General features: G+C 41.3%; 1 protein-coding gene across 1 annotated transcript in view; it reads left to right on the top strand.

The window, feature by feature from the left end:
- Positions 1-23,170, top strand: part of GLI2 (GLI family zinc finger 2) — a 414,185-nt gene extending 391,015 nt beyond the window's left edge. Inside the window, exons 10-14 of the mRNA XM_044669930.1 lie at positions 4,245-4,394; positions 8,245-8,409; positions 15,842-16,123; positions 18,617-18,953; positions 20,685-23,170. Of these exons, the coding sequence (XP_044525865.1) occupies positions 4,245-4,394; positions 8,245-8,409; positions 15,842-16,123; positions 18,617-18,953; positions 20,685-23,170 (3,420 nt within the window). The remainder of the gene's footprint in view (positions 1-4,244; positions 4,395-8,244; positions 8,410-15,841; positions 16,124-18,616; positions 18,954-20,684) is intronic.
- Positions 23,171-23,476: the final 306 nt, after the last annotated feature.

Genomic DNA, 23,476 nt, shown 5'->3' on the forward strand with positions numbered 1-23,476 from the left:
TTCTCTTCACTGAGGCCATAATGCTTTTCAACGCCTATGCTTTCAGCTGGGTAATAATGGAGCTCTGAGTGTGGGCAGGTCCCCATTCATCCTTAGGGCTGCAAAGTTATAGAAGTTGTAGCAGGGGGGAAGGCAGAAAAAGGAAAGAAAAGGAAGGGAGAAGAAGTGGGGGAGGGGAATATAAGGGACAGGCAGAAGGAACTAAGACAAGGAAGCAGGAAAGAAGAATGAGAAAGAGACTCTAGAAAGGGACTCTAGAAAGCTAATAATTCAGTGTTCCTTCATTTCAAGCCAAAATAATTAGATAATATATGAAGCACTTTGCAAACCTTCATGCTGTTATAAATGTTAGCTTTTATTATTATCATCCAGACATTATCTAGTACACAACTGAAGCCCTATCTTGGTGAAGAAAAAACTACATTTTAAATATATTTCATTTTTAAATTGCCTAAAATTTCCCCAAAGCCTTCCCCCTTTCCTTGTGAGCCATGTTATATACAAATAATCTTTTAAGAGTGAGGGAAAAAATAAAAATCAAAATGGCAATACATCTACAAAATCTAACAATATATGCAGTGCTCTACACTTGTGGACTTCAACCCCTATACCTCCCCTCCCCAAGCCTCAGCAAAGAACTGGGGAGAGATATGTTCTAATAGGTCTTATTCGGGACAGGCTTGTTCTTTGAAATTTTGTAACATTCACTGTTTGTGTTTGTTGCTTTTCCAATATACATTGTTGTAGTTCTTGTGTATATTGTTTTATGGACTGCTTACTTCACCTTGTATCTGTTACTTCAACTTGTATCTGTTCATATCTTTCTTTGCTTCTTTCTCTGTACTCGTCATATTTGTCCTTTCTTATAGAATAATAATATGCCATCACATTTGCTTACTTTAGTTTAGTCATTCATTTCCAATTAATTTGCATCTGCTTTGCTTCTGGTTCTTTGATGTCACATGAAGAGCTGCTATAAATGTTATATATTTTTATATTCGAGCTTTTTTTTTTATCAACAACCTCCTTGGAGTTCATTGCAACAGAATCTCTGAATCAAAGGGTATAGATCAGTGATGGGCAAACTTTTTAAAGAAGGGGCCAAAGGAAAGGAAATGCTTATCCGTCAGTCTGTTTCTAAGGCAACTCTTTGGAAGTATTGCATTGTATTTGTCAGATTAGGAATAATGTCATGAGGCTGAATAGAACATTTCAGGGGCCCGCATCTGGCCCCAGGGCTATAGTTTGCCCATCACTGGTATAGATGGCTAGTCACTTTATTTGCATAATTCCAAATTGCTTGCCAGAATTACTATGTTAAAGGAATGAATTCTTAATCCAAAATGAGAATAAGGAAAACTTATTTATATTGTGGAGGATAAAGTTTCAATGTGAAACTCCTAGTGGTATGTGTAGATTGAAGACTGAGTGGGAATAGGGTTAGGAGAAGGAATGTGGTGTGGCAATTAGTCACCACTATTACCACTGAGGAAGGATGATCACTGATTGTTGTTGAAAGAGGTACAACAGTGCCCAGAAAACGTTCCTCTTTTCTTTCATCTTCTCCATTGCATAAGTCTGTGGCAAAATTGTGAAGTTAGCTGAATCTGTCATCAGTGTCCCAGGCTCCTTATTCTGCAGCCTTCCCTTCTATCACCACCCTAAAGTAGCCCACCCAAGCCTTCAGGGCCCTTCCTCATGCTCTCTTCCTTTCCTTCCTCTATCCTTTACCCTACCTGCTCTGATCAAAGCACAAACTCATGGACACGAACCACTCACGGGCAATGGACCTCCCAGTAGGATTTCTTTGCTTTTTTAAAAATTGTTTTCACAAATCTCATCTCATTTAGTTTCCTTGACATTCTATAAGGCAGACAAGCATCATTATCCCTATTGGATTAAGAGGAAACAGGCCCATAAAAGTGAATTGAATTGGGGGCAGCTAGGTGGCTCAGTAGATTGAGAACCAGGACCGCAGAAGGGAGGTTCAGGGTTCAAACCTGGCCTCAGATACTTCCTAGTCGTGTGACCCTGCCCAGTCCATAACATTCTTCTGCCTTGAAACCAGTACTGCATTGATTGTAAGATAGAAGGTATGGGTTTAAAAAAAATGGTGGATTGAATTTCCCAAGGCCCTCCAGCAAGTTATCTTTGGAGACAAAACTTCAGCCAACCTTCTGGCTATGTTTGTGGCTTTTTCCAGTATCATAATCTATTTCATGTTAAAAGTCAGACAACTTACTTCATAATTTTAGGACAAAATACTGATTGGAATGAATGATTCCTTTAACAACTCTCTTAATTTGGATTGTGTTTAGGTTATATACACTTGTCATTTCTTTTCTCAGCAAGATGGGGTATAGAAAGACAGTGTTCTCTAAAAGCCATGTCAGTTGAACTTAAGGAAGTACACCCTAATCTTTAATGAGATAACAGCACCCCATGCTCTAAAGACAGCGGCCACCCCTTAAATAGACAGATCATTAGAGTAGAGGCAGTACAGTTATCACATCTTCAATTTGTTCCCTTCCTTGCCATTGACAAACTTGAGCCTCAACTTCAACATACGCTTGCACATGTTATAATAGGACATGTTGAATAACATGGCAACAAAAAAGAGATGCATAAGGCTGACAGGATCTAGGGTTTAGAGCTAAAAGGAACTCAGGAAATCAAGTCCAACCCTTTCATTTTACACATGTTTAAATTCAGATTCAGAGAATTTAAGTGATTTGCCCATTCATATGGAGACTGAAGACTTGAAGTGGGATGAGATTCCAGTCTAGTTTTCCTTTCAACACAGTGAAAAAAGGAAGTAAAAGAAAGGAATGTGGGTAGATACTCATGTGTTTCATGGTTTGCCTGCTGAGGATAGAATTAGCTTTGAAATGACTGTTGAATAGAGCATCACAGAAAGTTAGAGCCTGGATCTGAGATCTTCTAGCCTAACTCCTTCATTTTATAGATGAGGGAACTGAGTCCAAGAGAAGTGAAGTGAATCTATTTGAAAAGGGATAAAGACTTAAAACAATGAAAGGAAGCTCTGAAATTGACATGTCATGCATCAGCAAGTATAGGAGGTTATGGGGTGATATTTTCCTAGTCCATAACCCAGATACTGAGTGAGAGGGAGCTTCCCCCTCCCCTACAAAGACATTGGCACAGGCTACACCAATAACAGCATGAATGGTGTCATGACCACTGTAAAGGCTTAATAAATTGATTCAATGAGTTTTTATGTTTGTCTCTGTGAATCACACAATATCCAAGTTAGGGGGACCTCAGAGTCACCTTCCTGACATCTTCAATAAGTAATAATATAACTTCCCCTTAAATATCAATAGTGATAGTGACCTCACTGCCTATAGAAGGAGTCCATTCCGCTTTGGGTATTCTTTATTGTCTCTTATATCAAACCTAAATCTGTCTCCCTGTAACTTTAACTCACTGCTCTTTGTTCTGCCCTCTGGGGCTAAGCAGAACAAATTCAATCCCTTTACTACATATCTACTGGTAAAGATAGCGATCATTTCCCCCAGTCTTCTTTTCTTTATGCAATAAACATCTCCATTTCCGTTAAACTTTGTATGACACGGTCTTAAGTGCTCCAGCTGTCCTAGTCACCGTCTCCCATATGTGTGCCAGTTTATCAATGCCCTTCCTTCTTTTTATATGTCTTCACCAGGGTAGAAGACAATGGAACTTTTAACTCTTTTGTTTTTTGTGTTGTTTTGTTTTGGGGGTGTGCTGCTTCTAACTTACTTTGAGATCAATGCTACTGTTCTTTTTTTAGCTACAATATTGCACAGTTGATTCGTCTTGAGTTTTCAGAACTTTAAAATACCTGACTCTTTTCCCTTTGAGCTGACATGCTTAACAAGTGTACCTAATGAGGTTTTTCCCCCTAAACTCTTACCTTCTGTCTTAGAATCAACACTGTATATTGGTTCTAAGGCAGAAGAGCATAAGGGTTAGGCAATGGGGATTAAGTGACTTGCCCAGGGTCACACAGCTAGGAAGTATCTGAGTCCAGATTTGAACCTAGGATCTCCCCTCTCCAGGCCTGGCTCTTAATCCACTGAGCCACCTAGCTTCCCCCTAACAAGTTGTTTTAAGCACAAGTGTAGGACTTTAAATTTATTTCTATTTAATTTCCTCTTATTCAAACCTTCATTCTAATTTGTCCAAAAAATTTGATTGGAGTAGATTTGAATCATCTTAATCGTCTTCCTTGTTTCTTGCAGCACATTAACAATGACCACATTCATGGGGAGAAGAAGGAGTTTGTCTGCCGCTGGCAGGACTGCACCCGGGAGCAGAAGCCGTTCAAAGCTCAGTACATGTTAGTGGTTCACATGCGTAGACATACTGGGGAGAAGCCCCACAAATGCACGGTAAGAAAATGGATTGTCCTAGGAGACAGGTTTTTACCTCACTAGAATGTTGTAAGTATATGTCACGAGAAATTATCTATACAAAATATTTTGAGCTTCTAAAAAAATGGAACTAAATGAAATGAAGGATGCTTCTATGTTTTGAAAAATTCCTGTTTTCCAGACCTTTCTCTTAGAAGGCCATTGTAGTTTCCTGGATCATCCCATTCTGTCTGCCACCTCACTGAGTCATTTCTGTTAAGTCTTCACATGATATTGCTCAAATCATCCACTTTTTCTCCTATTCAACAATCCATGAATTCACTGAACCCGTTACTCATCTTAATCTCTTAAGGATATCTAATGGGACTATATCAGTGCAATTAATCCATGGAAAATTTAGCACATTTGCCAGTGGCCATGCCTGTGACAGTGAAACCATCACATTTAGGTTCATCATATTATTTTCCTTCTCAGTACATGAGAGAGGGATGAGAGAGATGGAGAACTTGGAACTCAAAATTAGTTTTAAAAAAAATGAATGTTAGAAAAAGCTAAGCTCGAAACTTTTTAGCCTCTGGTATGCTACATGAAGAGCTAGAAATGTTGATTAAGGAGATGACACCAGGGTGGGAAAAGTATACACAGGAAATATGCCCTAGAGGCAACACAATTTTGGAAACATTGAAAGATCAATTTGCAGACAGTCTCAAAGAAGGGAAACTACCTACTAATGAAAGAAGTCGTAAGTAGCATTTTAAAAGGTAGCACAATGAAAAGGCCATCACCTGCTGTAAAATGAATCCTTTCCAATATTGAATCTTCTACTTCTGTCAGCTACTGGCCAAGATCTTCTCTGTAGAATCTTTATGAAAATGATCAATGAAGGAAGGTAGAAAGAAGGAAGGGAGGAAGGGAGGGAAGGAAAGAGGACTTGTTAAGTACCTACTACATTACTTAGAACTATTTGATCCTCATAACAACCCTAGGAAGTAGATGATATTATTATCCCCATTTTACATTTGAGGAAATGAATACAGACAGAAGTTAAATGGCTTGCCCAGGGTTACATAGTTCCTGAGTGCCTGAGGATGAATTTGAACTAGGATCTTCTTGACTTCAGACCCAGTGCCCTATTCACTCACTTAGCTGCCTAATACTTCATGGAAATGTAAGAAGAGAACAGAGAGATAATTTTTCATAGCTGTCATTTAACTGAATATTTATAGTTGACTGAAAGGTGTAGAAAATATAAGATCTTAGTGTTTATCATTTGTTGATTATGGTATGAAGGAGAGAGGCCCTTCACTAATTAAAGGAAAACCTATTTTTAAAAGTTCTCCAGCCCATTGGATTCCATGCATATATTAAAGGCACTTTAGATACCCCAATAGTTGTAAACAAAGAGATTACTATTTTAAGTGAGTCTCTTGTTATCAGTATCAAGTAAGATATAAAGCAGGAAGACCTATACTTTCCTTTTGAAAACAGTTTTCTGTTTCCTGTCTACTTGGAGGATGTCTTGCAAAGAATACATATGGGAAGAAAGATTTCCCAACATAGATGAGGTATTACAGAATTTCTTATTTGTAGATGATGTTGTATTGATCCCATCAAGTCCCAGAATACTACAGGGCTTCTTTATTGAGATTCCATACCCACTCTGTGATTAGCCTCACCATCCACATAGAAAAAACTAAATGGATGGAAAATATTGCCTAAACTAAACCATGTAGACAAAAGGGAAGTCCATCAATCATATATCTTGTACATTTATCTTGTTTAGTTAATGCCAGCTAGACGATGAATTGGGCAGAATCCATTAGGAACAAGAAAGCAGATTGTGTTTCATCTAAGGAATTATGCAGTGCTCTCAGTGATCCCAGATTATTCCATGACATGAAACTTTATCATTTAATAATGTCATTCTCTTGGAAACATGGCATGCTTGGTATAAAAAAAAATGAGGAAAAAGGAATCAGATTGCATAAGGGACAGCTAGGAGATGAGAACTTGTTTGATACCATCGTCAACTTCTTATGAGATGGGCCTGGCTATACCACTTTTTAAGAGGACTTCACAATATCCTTCAGAAAAATATAGATCAGGCAAACTTTTAAAAAACGTACCCAAGTTGGAATTCTCTGTCCAATAAGATATGGAAACATTATACCTTAGATCAATAGTGATTAAAAGCCCATAGGCCTCCCTACCAGCATAGCACAAACATTGAAACTAATGAGAGATAAATAAGGCTTTGCCCCAAAGTAATGATGTTGGAAGGGGGTGGAAAGAGAAAATGACTGAGATTAGCATGCGTGATATGCTTCTTCTCTGTAGCAACCCCCACATCGCCCAACCCCACACTTCACTTCATGTTGTTCATTAGTCTTACACTATCATGTAGCACAATCACCTTCCCAAGGTTTCTTTCCAAGGCTTACATTCCTCCCCCCTGTCTAGTGATAGAGAGGGCTGGAGTGCTCCTTCACAGGTGTATCTGTGCCACTGAAATTCTTTCCCCTTCACTGTTTTTTTGCCCTAAGTGGAAAAAAAAAACCCAACTAGGATTCTGTGGATAGCCCTTCACCTTCTCCAAGAGGCAGAATAACCACGCTAGCTATGCAACTTATTTGGTGAGTTTTCAACAAAACTTATCAATCTAAGCCCTTAGTGAGAGAATCTTAGCCTAACTGTCACCTTCTTCTCAAACATTCATGGTAGTCCTTAGAGCCCCAACGTCTTCTCCTTACAGATAGATCTGAAGCTAAGCAAGCATGAAGTTGTCAGTCTACCCCAGACATCCTTCTTCTCTCTGTGCCCTTCCCCTTTCTCACATTTCCCCTACCACCAGTTAGTTCAGCCCCCTCCTGCTGTCTTGCCCTTCCAGCTGTCCAGAGAAATCACACCACCTTCTCCTCTAGCTGCCAAAGATATGCCTCTCTCAAGATTGACTCATATTCCAAACTGATTTTTCCTCTTCTCCCTATCAAAATTTCCACTTGCTCAGGACTATGAACTCCTAAGTATCATCAGGAAAAAGTATCTCACAGAATAATTCACATTGAGGTTTTAATAAGACAAGAGTTCTCACTCTAAGAATGGTTATATATTGATTTCATTATTATTATTATTACATTCTTTTCATTTAAATTTTGGGTTCCAAATTCTCTCTCCCTCTGCCTCAACTGAGAAGACAAGCAATATGATATCAATTATGCAGTGAAATCATCCTGAAAACATGTTCCCATATTAGCTATATTTGAAAGAAAAAAGAGAAGAAAAAGGAATTATAGTTCAATTTGCACTCAGAGTTCTTCAGTTCTTTGTCTGGAGATGAATAGCATTTTTTTTATCATGAGTCCTTTGGAATTGCCTTGGATCATTGTAGCTGAAGGAGTCAGAAGCCCTTTTTTAGCTCTGACTATGAACTATCTAGCTTGACCTGTTTGGGTAAGTTATTTATTCTCTCTGGATCTATCAGTAAAGGATTCAAGGATTCATGGGGGTGGGGGGTGGGAGCAAAAGAGAGCCTCAAAGGCAACTTGCAACCCAATGTAACCTTTAAAAAAAGTTTGAAAAAGAGAAGCATTAAAGAAAGGGATGGAGAAAATGTTCTCAGTTAGAACCCTAAAACATTAGTGCTATTAAGACCCATACAGGTCATTTAGTCCACCCAGTATCATTTAACATAAGAACAGACCCAGAAGGGAACAATTTCGATAGGACAAAGTCAGAGCTAAAACCCAAGACTTCTGACTCCTTCAGATACAGCTTACTGCCTCTCTTTAAGCAGGACCCTTGTTTTTAGGCTTAGCTTCATTTTGTAGGTTACTTGGTTTCTTCATTTCTTTTTTTTTTTCAATTTCAGTTTGAAGGATGCTCAAAAGCCTATTCCCGACTGGAGAACCTAAAGACGCATCTGAGGTCCCACACGGGCGAAAAACCTTATGTGTGTGAGCACGAGGGATGCAATAAAGCTTTCTCCAATGCTTCTGACAGGGCCAAGCACCAGAACCGAACTCATTCCAATGAGGTACCTCTATTAAACTCAGGTTTGGGAAAGTATCTAGGAAGGTGGGTAGGGTCAGAATAGAGAAAATATAGAGGTTGCACTTACTAAAAAAAAAAAAAAAATCAGCCTCTCCAAATGCATTCCTGAGGTTTTAAGGCCAAGAGCCATTAATTCCACTGTATGTTCCTAAAAGGAGGGGAAGGGATGGTGTCAGAAGAAACACAGACTAATGAAGTCTACACTTCATTAAAGTAAACACAGACATAATGCATTATGACATCATGGAAAAAATACTTTGCTTAGGGTCCCTGGGCTTCAGATCATTACCAGCCTGTTGCTGCTGACTCCCTGTATGGCCTTAAATAAATTACTTACACTCTTAATTTACTCATCTGTAAAATGGAGCTCACAGAAGCTACCTCACACGGCTATGGTAAAGATGGATTTTAAAACACTCTGCAGATGTATGCTACTGCTCTGCATACTACCAGACCTGCCATAAACTTATCCAGTGAAGGTGTGATCCAAATCATTACATCATAGGAAAATGATTGTCATAATGATTTAACTTTGCATGGGAGAAAGCAATCTGAACTTCCCAGTGGGACCTTTCTGCACCTAGTGGTGATGCTCTACCAAAGAAAATCATGCCTTGGCCTTTTGATGTAAATTGATGAAAGCACAATGCATGCTTTATTAACTCCAGCTAATTTAAGCCCACTACCAGTACTTGGGGAATCCAGGAAATTGGCTTTATTATAATGCATGTGATGGTCTGCTGCAACAAGCTAATACCTGTGGATTGGATTTTATATTGCTATTAGACTAACAGACTAAAGAGAAGAAAATCTCCTAGTTTAGTAACATTTTTGGCCACTTAGAGAATTTCCTATGACTAATATATAACAGGTAATCATCATTTAAGAATTTAAACTTAAATTATAGAAATTAAAATTAATACAAATGTGATGCTACATAGCTTCATGTGTGTGATGTTTGTATGCGATATGTATATAGCAGTGTTGTATCTACTCTTTTCTCTAGTAAAGATTGCAGACTCAATCACATCTTAGTAGATGGTTAATCAATCAACAAGCATTTTTCAAGCACCTCCTATGTACTGAACACTCTGCTAGGTCCTAGGGTTACAACACAAAAATGAAGCTATCCTTGCCTATAACGAGTTTATATTCTCCTGGGGGCCAGCTAGATGGCACAGTGGATAGAATATTGGGCCTGGACTCTCTTCCTGAGTCTGAATCTACCCTCAAACACTAGCTGGGCAGCCCTGGGCAAGTCACTTAACTATGTTGGTCTCAGTTTCTTCATCTGTCAAAAGAGCTGGAGAAGGAAATGGCAAACCACTCCAGTATCTTTGCCAAGAAAACTTCAAAAGGGGTCATAATCAGACACATAACAACAGAATTCTGTTGGGGAAGACAATATGTACAAATATATAAGAATATGCAAACTAAATACAAGGTAATGGTCAAAGAAGAAGATAGGTACTATCAATTGGAAGGACCAAATAAGGTCTTGTATAAAAAAGTTGGGGCTTAAGCTGAGTGTTTAAAGAAACAAGAGATTTAACAGTTATAGGTAAAGAGGAGCGAGATCATCCTTGATGTGAGGGATGCCCAGTACAAAGGCATTTTGTTAGGAAATGGATCATGAAGAACCAAAAAAAAAGGAGAATTATGTTTGACAATGATGTGCAGGCAGGGAAGTAGTGTATAATACTAGATTTTAAAAGATTAGAAATGTAGGTTGGGGGCAGGTTGTAAAAAGTTTGCAATGGCAGACAGAATTTATATTTGATCACAGAGGCAATTGGGAGTTATTGAGGGTTTGTTTTGCTTTTTTAAGTAGAGTAATTGCATGATTAGATCTACTTTTTAGGAAAATCGTTTTTATCAGCTGGTTGAAGGATGGATTAGAGGGGAGAGGAGGCAGAAAGGACAATTTGAGGACTATTATAGTAGTCTAGGAGAGGTATGTTGAGGGCCTGAATTAGAGTAAGGATAGTGGTGGTGGTGGTGGTGGTGGTGGTGGTGTAGAGAAAAGATAATAGATACAACAGATGGGGAAGTAGAAATGACAAGATATGATGGCTGATGAAGAAAAATGGTCATAATGCCAAGGTTGCAAACCTAGTTGGTGCTGCCTCAACTGAAATGGGAAAGTTTTTCAGAGGGATGAGTTGGTGCTAAGGTGTTTTGAACACATTGAGTTTGTGATGTCAATGGGAGAGTCAGTGTGAAATGTCCAATAGACAGTTTGTTATATTGGACTAAAGCGCAAGAGAAAGAATATGGCTAGATATGCACATCTGGGAATCATCTTCATAGAAATCATAAGTAAACCCCTCGTAGGTGATGAAGTGAACAAGTGAAAGAAGGTAGAGATAAAGAGAGAAGAAAAAAGGCTCTAGATTTGAAGTCTTGGTCTCTGCTCACAGTTAGGAGAATGCTATGGATGCTGAACCAGCGGTCATAAATAGGCAAGCAAGAGAACTAAGCTTTCATGACTTTCTATGGGCAAAAGAATTCTTCACTTGACCAACAGCCCTGTTGTGAAAAGCTTTAATGCCCTTAGCTAAGCTAATTCTTGGAAGCAGTAGATATTGTGGCCCATTTAAAGCCTCCTCTGGTTTGCAGAGCTTACCATCGGTATTCCTCTCCTGGCTTACCAGTTGAGAGATAAGGTTCATGCCCATGCTAGGATGAGGCATCATAGTAGGAAGAAGGCATATATGTATAATATAAATCCATTTAGGAAGCTTTGATAGAAGGCCTGGACTTGGAACCAGAAGGCTCAGGTAAAGTATTACAGTAATAGCTGGGAAAGATTTTTGTAAATTCTGATAGAGGTTTGATTTGTGTGTTTTACAGTCATAGGGAATGGAATCTGGACTGTGATGTCATTGGGATAGGGAATCATAGGTTGAGGCACCCCCTTCTACCAATACAGATCAGCACCTTTTTGGGGCTTATGATCAGAGATTTGCCCAGCACACTGAGAGTTAATGAGTTACTTGCCCTAGGTCATATATCCAGTATAAGTGAACTCAGAAAGACTTAAATTCAAATCCAAACTCAGACATTTAGAAATTATATGACCCTGGGTCACTTAATTCCTGTTTGCCTCAGTTTTCTCATCTGTAAAATGGGGATAATAATAGCACTTACATTATAGGGTTGTTGTGAAGGTCAAATGAGATAATAATTGTAAAATGCTTAGTGTAGTACCTGGCACAAGTGCAATATTAATGTCAATTATCATTATTATTATTTCTATTAGTCAGGAGGAGTCCTTAACCTAGATCTTCCCAGTTCTGAGGCCGGCTTTCCATACCCTAACTATCTGGGTAAAATAAAGCAAATCCTTCCCTCTCTTTGGGTCTGAGTTTTCTTATTTATCAAATGGGCATAATAATATTTGCCTTACCTACTTTAGAAGATTGTTGTGAGAGTCAAAGGAAATAATGCATTTGGAAAAATTAAAAGATAAGACAATTGCAGAGCATTGTTATTATTTTTCTACAAGACAAAAAGAAAGAGACCAAGAAATTGGAAGCACTTGGCAAACAGATGCAAAGAATGTCAGCCACAGGTGGCTATGTGGCATTAATATCATAGTTGTTGGGGCTTAGATCTTTACTCTCAAGGATTATGTTACTGAGCTCATCCTGGGTACTCATGTTTTAGGTCTAAAGCTCTCCTTTCAGTTGTCTGCGAACATGTCAAGACACTTAGGTCACTGTATGAATATACCCAGCAGCCTGAGTTAAGCCTCTACCAGAAAGAGCCAGAGCTTTAGCAAGAATTAGAAATCAGAGGAGTGATCAGTCCTGAAAATGTTTCTTCTTTTCAGAGAATCCACATGTCACCATTTTCTCCCCTGGAATATTTTAATGACTCCCATAAGCAGTTCCGATGTGCTCATTACCTGAATTTTTGACTTTAATGAAAAGATCTGGCAACAGCAATGGAATTTCTCAATTAACCAAAACCCACACATCATAAATACCAACATGAATGATCACCTTCTATGAGACCAACTATATTAAGAATAGCTCTTGACATTTACCAAGCCCCAGACACCTCTTTCTCTCTGGGTCATGTCAAGTGAAAACCTTTGCTTTCTTGCTTGCACATTGGACAAACTCCCCAACCTGAATTTTCCAGCCTTGTCTCCAACTACTCCCTCCATTAACCATCCTAGAGAATCTGCCAAGGTTCTGTAGCAGAAATATGATAAAATGTTTATGTTTTCCCAAACTTGCCATGCACATTCCTACATCTGCTTTTTTTTGTATTATGCCCTTCTCTATCCCTAGACTGCTTTTTCCCTTATTTTCTATGGCATAAATACTACCCATCCTTTAAGACCTGTGACTTACTGTGTCTGGTTCATGAATCTCTAGAAGTCATATTTGGAAGAAATAATGAGGGAAAACATTTGATATATCATGTGAAACCTATTGTGGAGGACCTTAAAAAAAGGTCATTTTCCCCCCCAAGGAAAGCCTGGGTTAGGAATTCATTCAATTCAGCAAACATTTATTAAGTACCTACTATGTGCACAGTGTGCTTCAGTGAATAGTGGTAGTTGGCCTCAGAGGTAAGACCTAGGTTGAGACTTCCCTAGGACACATATCATGTGTGTGACCATGAACAAATCACTTAACTTCCCAGGGCCCCTCAGGCAAACTCTTTTTTTTGTTTATTATTATATTTTATTTTTAAAAATATTTTTCCATGGTTACATGATTCATTTTCTCTCCTTCCCCTCTTCCCTCCCCCCCAGCTGACAAGCAGTTCCACTGTGTTATACAAATGTTATCACTTGATACCTATTTCCATATTCATTTTTGTAGTAGAGGAATCTTTTGAACCAACACCTCAAATTGTGTACCATATAAACAAGTGATATATGTTTTTCTTCTGCATTTCTACTCCCACAGTTCTTTCATTTGATGTGGATAGTGTTCTTTCTCCTAAGTCTCTCAGGATTGCCCTGTGTCATTGCATTGCTGCAAGTAGAGAAGTCCATTACATTCGATCATTCCACAGTGTTTCACTTTCTGTGTACAATGTTCTCCTGGTTCTGCTTATTTCACTCTGCATCAGTTCATGTAGGTCATTCCAGTTCTTATAGAAATCCTCCAGTCCATCATTCCTTACAGTACAATAGTATCCCATCACCATCATATACCACAATTTGTTCAGCCATTCCCCAGCCAATGAACACCCCCTCATTTTCCAATTTTTTTCTGCCACAAGGAGTGCAACTATGAATATTTTTGTACAACCTCTTTTTATTATCTCTCTGGGGTACAAACCTATTAGTGGTATTGCTAGATCAAAGGGCATATGTTCTTTTAAAGTCCTTTGGGTGTATTTCCAAATTGCCATCCACAATGGTTGGATCAATTCATAACTCCACCAGCAGTGTATTAATGTCCCAATTTTGCCATATCTCAAGCTCTTTAAAATTCTGAGTTGCCAATTTTATACTGAGCTACCTTGGTCCTAATAGTCCCCTCATTGGGAGTTCTCTTTAAGGAAATCTTATTCTTTCAAGGTAAGGTGAAAATATGATCCATGTACTATTTAGGCAAAAATGAAACTGTTTCTTTCCTCAAGAAATACATGCAAGCAAGGGCAACTTAGGCCACACTATCAATGGCTAGTCCTAGACAACAGACCATGAGTTAATTTCACATCATATTTAGCCATCCCTCACAACACCTCTGATCATCTGATTGCCACCCTCATATTCCCCACCTCCAGCTTTCTACCTCCTAGGAACAAAATATGCTTCCCTTGTCACCCCTCCCCTAGAGGGTTGTCTTTCCCTATTAGAATGTAAGTTTCTTAAGTGTAAAGATGGTCTCTTATTTTACTATGTGCATTCACATTGTGTCTGACATTAAAAAATATTTAATAAATATTTTGTCATTTGTTCAGAGAGCTTACATTCTAATTTAAAATGTTCATACATTGATACCCTAGAATAGTGAGGTCAAAGTCAAACAGAAATGAATATTGGGAGGCAGCTAGGTGGCTCAGTGGATAGAGCATCAGGCCTAGCGATGGGAAATCCTAGGCTCAAATCTGGCTTCAGATACTTCCTAGCTGTGTGATCCTGGACAAGTCAGTTAACCCCAATTTCCTAGCCCCTTATCACTCTTCTGCCTTGGAATGTATATACTTAGTATCAATTCTAAGAGAAGGTGAAGGTTTTTTTTAAAAAAGAAAGTAATATTGACTTAGAAAAGCACAAATGAACCTTATCTACATTGTATTATGTTTTTATTCATTTTTATTAAATGTTTCCCTTAGATTTTAATCGAATTGAGGCCATATTTCAGAGTTTGGTGACTTGTGGCCATGAGTTGGACACCTCTTTCCTAGAAATGACCACTTGACAGATTTTGGTGGGTGAACCACTCATGAGTTTTAGCATTTCTACCACTAAACAAATATAATATTATTATTTCCCAAAACTGCTAAATCGTCAAATGTCATGAAAATTTTGAGAAAGAGAAAAAGGTATTGCAGTAGTAAAGAATAAATGTAGCAGGCCTGGATCTTGGAATAGTGAAAAGCTCACTAGACTAGTGACAAGGGATCTGGATCCCAGACATAGTTCTGTCACTAGTTTGATGTATGTTCCCAAACAAGTCACTTGGCTGAAATTTCCTCCTCTGTAAAATGAAGAGGTTGGTAGGATTAGAGGGACTATATGTTTTGCCTTTGGGGGTATAGTATGACCAAATCTGGCAAGTTATAAGACTTGGTGGTTTGAAGCTTAGGCTTTGACTGTCTGTAGAGGACAAGGATGATTTCATTTTTGTTTTTGCATCTCCTGTTCCCAGCCCAGTACCTAAGACATAATAGACATTGAATTCTTTTGATTGATTACATGATTATTGCTGTAATCCTGGTCATCTGTATATTATGAGAATACATCTGGAATATTTCTTCATGAGCATCCAAATTCCCTCTTTTCTTCTACCTAACTATTTGTTAAGTGTCTTCTTTGTTCCCAAAGCTGCAATATGTGATGGGGGGTGGGGGGGTGGGAAGGCACAGCGGCACTAGAGGACAGTAATAAAGAAGTAAAAAATACTGTTCTTGTTGAAAAATGACACCATAGTTGGCATGACAAGATATACATATACAAAACAAGAAAACATATAAGGCATTATACAATCCTGTTATAATTGTGTGGTTTAGACCTTAAGTACTATATAATACATTCAAAAAGGACAAGAAACAGAGTCATGAATGATCATCTCATGGAGTATGGCTTGAATTCAGAAAAGTGAGGGGAGAATATTCCAAATGTGGAAAACAACAACAATATTGTTGGGAATCTCAATAAAACATCACTAGAATATAACAATGTCCTGTTTCATTAACAGAAGACTCTTTTTCTCCCCCAGAAACCCTACATCTGCAAGATCCCTGGTTGTACTAAGCGATACACAGACCCCAGTTCTCTCAGGAAACATGTGAAGACAGTACATGGTCCTGATGCCCATGTCACCAAGAAGCAGCGCAATGATGTCCACCCAAGGGCGCCTCCACTCAAGGAGAATGGTGATAATGAAGCAAGTGCCAAACAGGGCAGAGGGGAGCTGGAGGAAAATGCCGAAGCAAACAGCACTAACCAGGCAGTGGAGGACTGCCTGCATGTCAAGGCCATTAAGACAGAGAACTCAGTGGTAAGTGTCAGTGTAGTCCTTTCACCCTACTCTCCTCAGATCCTCTGTGCTTTTCCCTCTGCCTGGCCAGATCACAAAGCTGAGCAACACAATTCAGGGTAGTTCTGTCCTCAACTATCATAGACCAGTCTGAAACCTATGAGTTTTGGTTAAAAATCTGTCAGAGATCACTCTAGGACAGCGATGGGCAAACTTTTTAAAGAGGGGGCCAATGGAAAGGAAATGCTCATTTGTTAGTCTGTTTCTAAGGCAACTCTTTTTGAAGTTTCATTGTATTGTATCCTACTCATTGGATTCATCAGATTAGGAATAATGTCACACTGCGGGATAGAACATTTCAGGGGGCCCGCATCTGGCCCGCAGGCCTTAGTTTGCCCATCACTGCTGTAGGTCAATTCCATATTGTGATCCATCCCCTCACTCACCAACAAGCCCCATTTCTTCTCTTTTAACAACCTTGACTTATAAAACCAATTGGTAAGTCTCAACCCCCAGTGGATCATCATTTTGGGGGACATGGACCCAATTAATCAAAAAACAAAAAACCAACTGCTAGATTTCCCTGGCCAGGCAAGTAGCCTGAGAAGACCATGTGGGTGTAACAGTGAGGGATAAGCCAAAACACCTAGAAATAGCTGCCTCCCCCATGTCTCATTGGATGATGTTTGGATGGTTTTGAATATCATAGGAACTTTGTATCTGCTCTTTTTTTCATTTGCTGCATAATTAACTTCCAACAGTGACTCCTTAATTCTAACCACTTGTTCTTTGTCTCCTCTTCTTTTCCTTACTATACCTCTCTAAGGATAGTCGGTACTAAGGTGAGCAGAGTATCCCTTTGTGTTAGGCTATGGCATGAGTGCTGTCTGTACCTTAGATGTGATATCCTGGAAGTTGGTAGAATGTGTGTGTGAGGGGGTGTTATCGCAAAGGATTATTTTATTAATCTGTTTGACGCCTTGAAATTAGAGGCAGCAGAGGGGAACATAAGTTAAAATCTTATTCTCTTTATTTGGGTATCCCTTCAAGAGAACCTCCCCTTCCCTCATAAAAACAAGGAATTATTTCTCCTCACCTCTCCATGGAGTAATCCAGCTTTCTCATCATTTCCCATACACCAGACTCCATTCTCTGTCTCCATGCCTTTGCCCTGGCTGCTCCACAGGCATGCTATACTGTCCCTCCTCTCCAGTGCCTCCGAGTCCTTCATCTCCTTTATGACTTAGCTCAAAGAGTAGAAGAGTTTCTTCTCCTTGAAGCCTTCCCTCATTTCCTAAGAGTTCTCCTTTTCAAAATCCTCTTCTATTTTCAGCATATTTCCAATATGCCCATTTATTTGCCTATTATTTCTCTAACAGTATACAAACCCTTTCACGGCAAAGAATTTTTAGCATTTGCCTTTGTATCCCCAGCATTTAGCACCTTGCCTGGCACTTCATTGTGCATTTTTGTCAGTTGATTGATCAACAGAGGAAGGAGCTGAATCTCTAACTGCTGATTCTTAAACAATCATAAGAGATGCTGTTAATCCCCACTAATTATTGTAGTCTCTGTTCAGTAGACTCAGAGACCTTGCCCTTTTAGTTCAGGGCCTCTGGAGCATGAGGTGGGCAATAGGAAGCCAAATGTGCAGAATGTAGCTGAGCTGGCTTTTCTGGTATAGGATGCCTTCTGCCACAGAGAGTGCCAGCTTCAGCTCAGTAATCACAGCAGTCCCTCCCATAGCAGCAGGGAAAGCAAAAACAAAGTCCAGAGTGACCCCAAACCACAAGCCAGCTTATTCCCTCTATTCAACATCCATCAGTGCCACAGCAGGGAAGCCAGGAAGAGAGGAGAGCTAGTGTTCCAAGAGATCAATAGCAGCTACCAGTCAGCCAAGGAGAAGTAGTAAGTACTGAGATTCTTAGTAAACATTGCTTAGACTTGAAGGATAACAAGTGTCCAGTTAGCCCTTCTTATGGGTTGAAGATTATCCTAATCACTGTATAAAATTCATGGGGAGGAAAAGGCACAATCCTTGCCCTCGAGAAACTGATGGTTTGGTTGGAGATAAAACAAATAGAGGTCTTATTTGAAGAATGACTTGTATATGTCCACCTCCAGAGAGAGAACTGATAAATAGAAATAAATAAGATATAGTTTTGTGTATACATGTATCTTTTTTGTCTAATGATGCCTTCTCTAATGGGGCGGGGGAGGGAAGGAGTTAGCTGGGTAAATCTAAATTTCAAAAAACCAATAGAGATGAAACACTTATAAAAGACAAAATATACAACCAATAGCTAGATTATATGTAGATAATAAGCTTTAGAAGAGCTAGAAGAAAAAGATCACAGCTCTCTCTGCCCTCAGCAAGTTCTCCTGGGAGTTTGTCCACATGTATACTTGTGAGCCAATAGATACCCTGGCATGAGAGTTTGCCTCTGGTTTTTAGCAGTCCAGGACTGATCCTTGATTAACTAGCTCACAATCCTCTGGTCTATTTTCCCTCAGTTGTATCAGTCCAGCCCCGGGGGCCAGTCATCCTGTAGCAGTGAGCCCTCACCCCTCGGCAGCGCCAACAACAATGACAGTGGAGTAGAGATGACCATGCACAGCGGGGGTAGCCTGGGAGACCTGACGACATTAGATGACAACGCTCCTGTCGCTGACTCGACCGTCCCCTCCGGCACATCAGCAGTCAGCCTGCAGCTGCGCAAACACATGACAACCATGCAAAGGCTTGAACAGCTCAAGAAGGAGAAGCTTAAGACAGTCAAGGATTCCTGTTCGTGGGCAAACCCAGCTCCTCAAGTCCGAAACACCAAGCTGCCTCCTATTCCGGGAAATGGTAAGCTGTCAACCCAAGCATGACTTGCACCCTAGGAAAGGACATCATGATAGAGACACATGATCACAGGAATAGGAGTCAGGAAATCGAGGTTCTAATATTGCGCTCTCTCTCTCTCTCTCTCTCTCTCTCTCTCTCTCTCTCTCTCTCTCGGCTTCCTATCTCATGGGAATTCATATATTTCTCTATCATTCCTCAAATGAGAGATTATATCAAATAATCTTTAAGGTCCTTTAATATGCTTATATGTACATCCTACTTTTCTATTTATGAGCAGCTAGATGATACAGTGGATAAAGCACTGGTCCTGGTATTTTCCTAGGCTGACAGATGAGGAAAGTAAAGAAAAGAGAGCTCAGGTGACATTTTCAAGGTCCCACAACAAATAAATAACCAGACCAAAACGAGGCCCCTGTTTTCCTGATTATTAGGCCAGGATCCTTTCTTTCAAGAAGACTCATCTTCCTGATTTCAAATCTGGCCTCAGATACTTCCTAGCCGTGTGACCCTTGGGAACATAACTTAAAGCCATTTGCCTCAGTTTCCTCATTTGTAAAATGAGCTGGAGAAGGAAATGGTAAGCCACTCCAGAATCTTTGCCAAGAAAACTCCAAATTGGGTCATGAAAAACTGGACACAACAGAAACAACCGAACAACAGTCTTTCTGCTAACCTTACTCCCCTCCATGTAATCTGAAATCCAGTGACATTGGCCTCTTTGATGATATTTCTATCAGGCACTCCATCTCTCTGACTGGTCATTTTCACTGGCTGACCCCCATGCCTGGAACACTCTCTCCTTATCTCTACCTCTTGGCTTCCGTCGAGTTCTAGTTAAAAGTCTCACCTTCCACAAGAAACCTCCTTAACCCATCTCATTTTAGTGCTTTCTCTCTGAAGTCACCTCCAATTTATCCTTTATAAAACTTATTTGTAAGTAACTGTTTTCCTATTGCCTCCTTCATTAGACTGTGAGCTCCTTGAAAGCAGACTATTTTTTTTTCTTTGTATCCATGGTAGACATTTTTTTTTTCTTAGAATCAATACTAAATATTGGTTCCAAGTCAGAAGAACAGTTAAGCACTAGGGGTTACACCTAACTGCTTCCTACATATAGACAATAATGAATAATAATAATTAATAAGTAACATGCTTGTTAACTTGTTGACATTACTCATTGAGGTTGTGGACTACCTCCTCTCCCATTCACTTTCTGGAGAGCATAATAAGCTCCTAGTGAATTCTTTCATACGGTCAGGTTCTTCTGATATAAGAATTCTTTAGCTTCTGAGAGATTTTAATTTACTATCCTAGGACCTCAGAATTAGAAAATGTTCTAACGTGGTTCGTACCCCCCCCCAAAATACTCTACCTTATCCCTGATCACTAATCATCCGGTCTCTGTTTGAAGACTTCTAATGATGGACACCTCACTACTTTACGCTTTCCACAATGCTTTGACATTTGTTATCTCATCAGAATCTCATGAAAAAAAAAAAAACAACCCTGTGAGGCAGTTGGGGCAGGTATTTTCCTAGGCTGACAGATGAGGAAAGTAAAGAAAAGAGAGCTCAGGTGACCTTCTCAAGGTCCCACAACAAATTAATAACCAGACCAAAACAAGAACCCTGTTTTCCTGCGTCTTCGCCCAGGATCCTTTCTTTCTGCCAGATTCACTGTCCTTCACAACAGACGTTACCAGTTGGGTTTTTTATGTTTTCCTTCCCCTAGGCTCTATTATGGAAAACTTCAGTGGACCCACAGCACCCCTGCCCAACCCTCGGATCATGGAGCTGTCAGTGAATGAGGTGACCATGCTAAACCAACTGAACGAGCGAAGGGACAGCACGACCAGCACCGTCAGCTCAGCCTACACCGTCAGCCGCCGTTCCTCCGGCATCTCCCCGTACTTCTCTAGCCGCAGATCCAGCGAGGCTTCTCCATTTGGGAGCCGCCCCAACAACGTCAGCTCCGCCGACTCCTACGACCCCATCTCCACCGATGCCTCCCGCCGCTCCAGCGAGGCCAGCCAGTGCAGCGGAGCCCCGGGGCTGCTGAACCTCACCCCAGCCCAGCAGTACAGCCTGAAGGCCAAGTACGCTGCGGCCACCGGGGGTCCCCCGCCAACTCCACTCCCGAACATGGAAAGGATGAGCCTGAAGAATAAAATGTCTCTCCTTGATCCGTCAGAGTCCTCTCTGCTGCCCCCTTTCCAGCGTCCTCTGGGGCCCAGGCGGGGTAGCGATGGGCCATCATATGGATATGGTGCTGCCCCTACCTTCCCCCACGAAGTAACGGGCAATGGTACAAGGCGAGCGAGTGACCCCGTAAGGAGGCTGGCTGCCGACCCTTTGTCTCTCCCCCGGGTACAACGTTTCAATAGCACCAACAGCATGAACCCACCTCATCTGCCGCCCTGTGCAGAGCGGAGGAATTTCAGCCTCCAGAATTACACCCGCTCAGATGGCACCTTGGCCCGCCACGTTTATTCTCCCAGACCTCCAAGCATCAGTGAGAACGTTGCTATGGAAACAATGGTGGTCGAGGGGGATGGCCCCAGTGCGGAGGATGACATCATGCTGCCGGACGACGTGGTGCAGTATATCAAATCACAAAGCACTGGTGCCGCTGAAGAGAGTAATTCCCTGGCATACCATGGAGAGGCCCCGGGTTTCCCCGGGAGCCTGAAGCTGCCGAGCCCAGGCCTCCACGGCCCCCGCAGGATGGCTGCGTCCAACTCTAATGGGAGCCAGCCAGCACCCATGTTGGCTGATTGCCAGCTTGGCTATGGCGCCCCCACCAACCTGAACAAAAACAATATGCCAGTACAGTGGAATGAGGTAAGCTCAGGCTCTGTAGACGTTCTTTCCAACCAGCAGGCCAAACAGTTTCCTCAGGGCAACTTAGCTGTGGTACACCAGAAGCAGACCTTTGGGCAGTACCAGAGCTACAATCAGCAGGTCATGCAGACAAGCCCCAGCAATCTGGATAGCACTCAGTCCAACCTCCTTCCAAGAAATGGGGTCGTTCCTGGACCAAGGGTCAATTACATGCAGGTCCGACAACCCCTCCAGGCTAATCCCTGCCCCAACATGAACCCAGACTTAAGCCCTGACGCAGCAGCGTACAACCAGCCTCATCCCATGCTGAGCCCAAACACAATGGGTGGGGACATGAACCAGCTCTCCCCCTCTTGTAGCAATCTGGGAGTCAAGACAGGCCATCTGGGGCTCCCTCAGCAAATGGATGTTGCCTCTGACCCTTCCCTGATGGTAAACAACCGAAGGGAGCACCCACTGCCCAATCCAGCCATGCACATGGTGAGCCCGCAGAACTACTCACAGCAGAACCATCATCTGCCACCCTCCATGAGTCAGGAGGGTTACCACCAGTCCCCATCTCTTCTGACTTCCCACCAACCCAATTTTGTTGACCCTCAGCAGAACATGATAGGGTCAGTGGGACAGAACTTTGGCCCGGGCCTGGTACAGCCACGTCCACCCCCGGAGCCGAGCCCAGCTAGCAGACACCGTGGAGTCCGCTCTTCACAACAGCTGGGCTACATGAGGGCCGCAACATACCCTATGGCCACTGGCACAGCTGGCCAGGAGACTGGGGAGGCTATTCCCAAATCAATAAATGACATGGTCTCACCACAACAGCAGCAGCAGCAGCAGCAGCAACTGCAGCAACAGAATGCCAACGGGCCCCGGGATAACAGCATGATGTACTACTATGGGCAGATTCACATGTATGAACAGAATGGAAACTTTGAGAACCATGTGGACTGCCGGGTAATGCAACAGCAGCAGCAACAACAGCAGCAACAGCAACAACAACAGCAGCAGCAGCAGCAACAGCAACAGCAGCAGCAGCAGCAGCAGCAGTGTCCATTGAATAGCATCAAGCCACATGCCATGGCCTCTCCAGGGGCCAATCAGGTATCGAGCACTGTGGATTCCCAGCTCCTGGAGCCCCCCCAGATCGATTTTGATGCCATCATGGATGATGGTGACCATTCGAGCCTAATGTCGGGAACCTTGAGCCCCAGCATTCTGCAGAATCTCTCCCAGAACTCCTCCCGCCTCACAACTCCACGGAACTCCTTGACCCTGCCCTCCATCCCAGCAGGGATCAGCAATATGGCTATTGGGGACATGAGCTCCATGCTAACGACATTAGCAGAAGAGAGCAAGTTCCTGAACATGATGTCTTAACACAAAGCACAAGGAGGCATGGAGGGAGGGGCTGTTTGCCAAGCAATCTGATGAATGTGCTTTTGAAAAATAATCACTTCCTAGAGAATGGAGATTTTTTTTCCAACAAGTATTAAATACATGAAAGGGATTTTAACAAATTATCTGTACAGACTTCACGAACTCTATAGAGGCATCTTTTTTTTATACCTCTGTGGTGTGTCTCTAGTCATCTTTTGGCTTATTTTACAGAGCACTGAGAAATGTCACAATAGAGAAGAGGGAGGGAAAGCAGGGAAACTCCTACAAGCAGTTTCAGGCCTTCCA

Source organism: Gracilinanus agilis, chromosome 3 (assembly GCF_016433145.1).
Source record: "Gracilinanus agilis isolate LMUSP501 chromosome 3, AgileGrace, whole genome shotgun sequence".
Lineage (NCBI taxonomy): Eukaryota > Metazoa > Chordata > Mammalia > Didelphimorphia > Didelphidae > Gracilinanus > Gracilinanus agilis.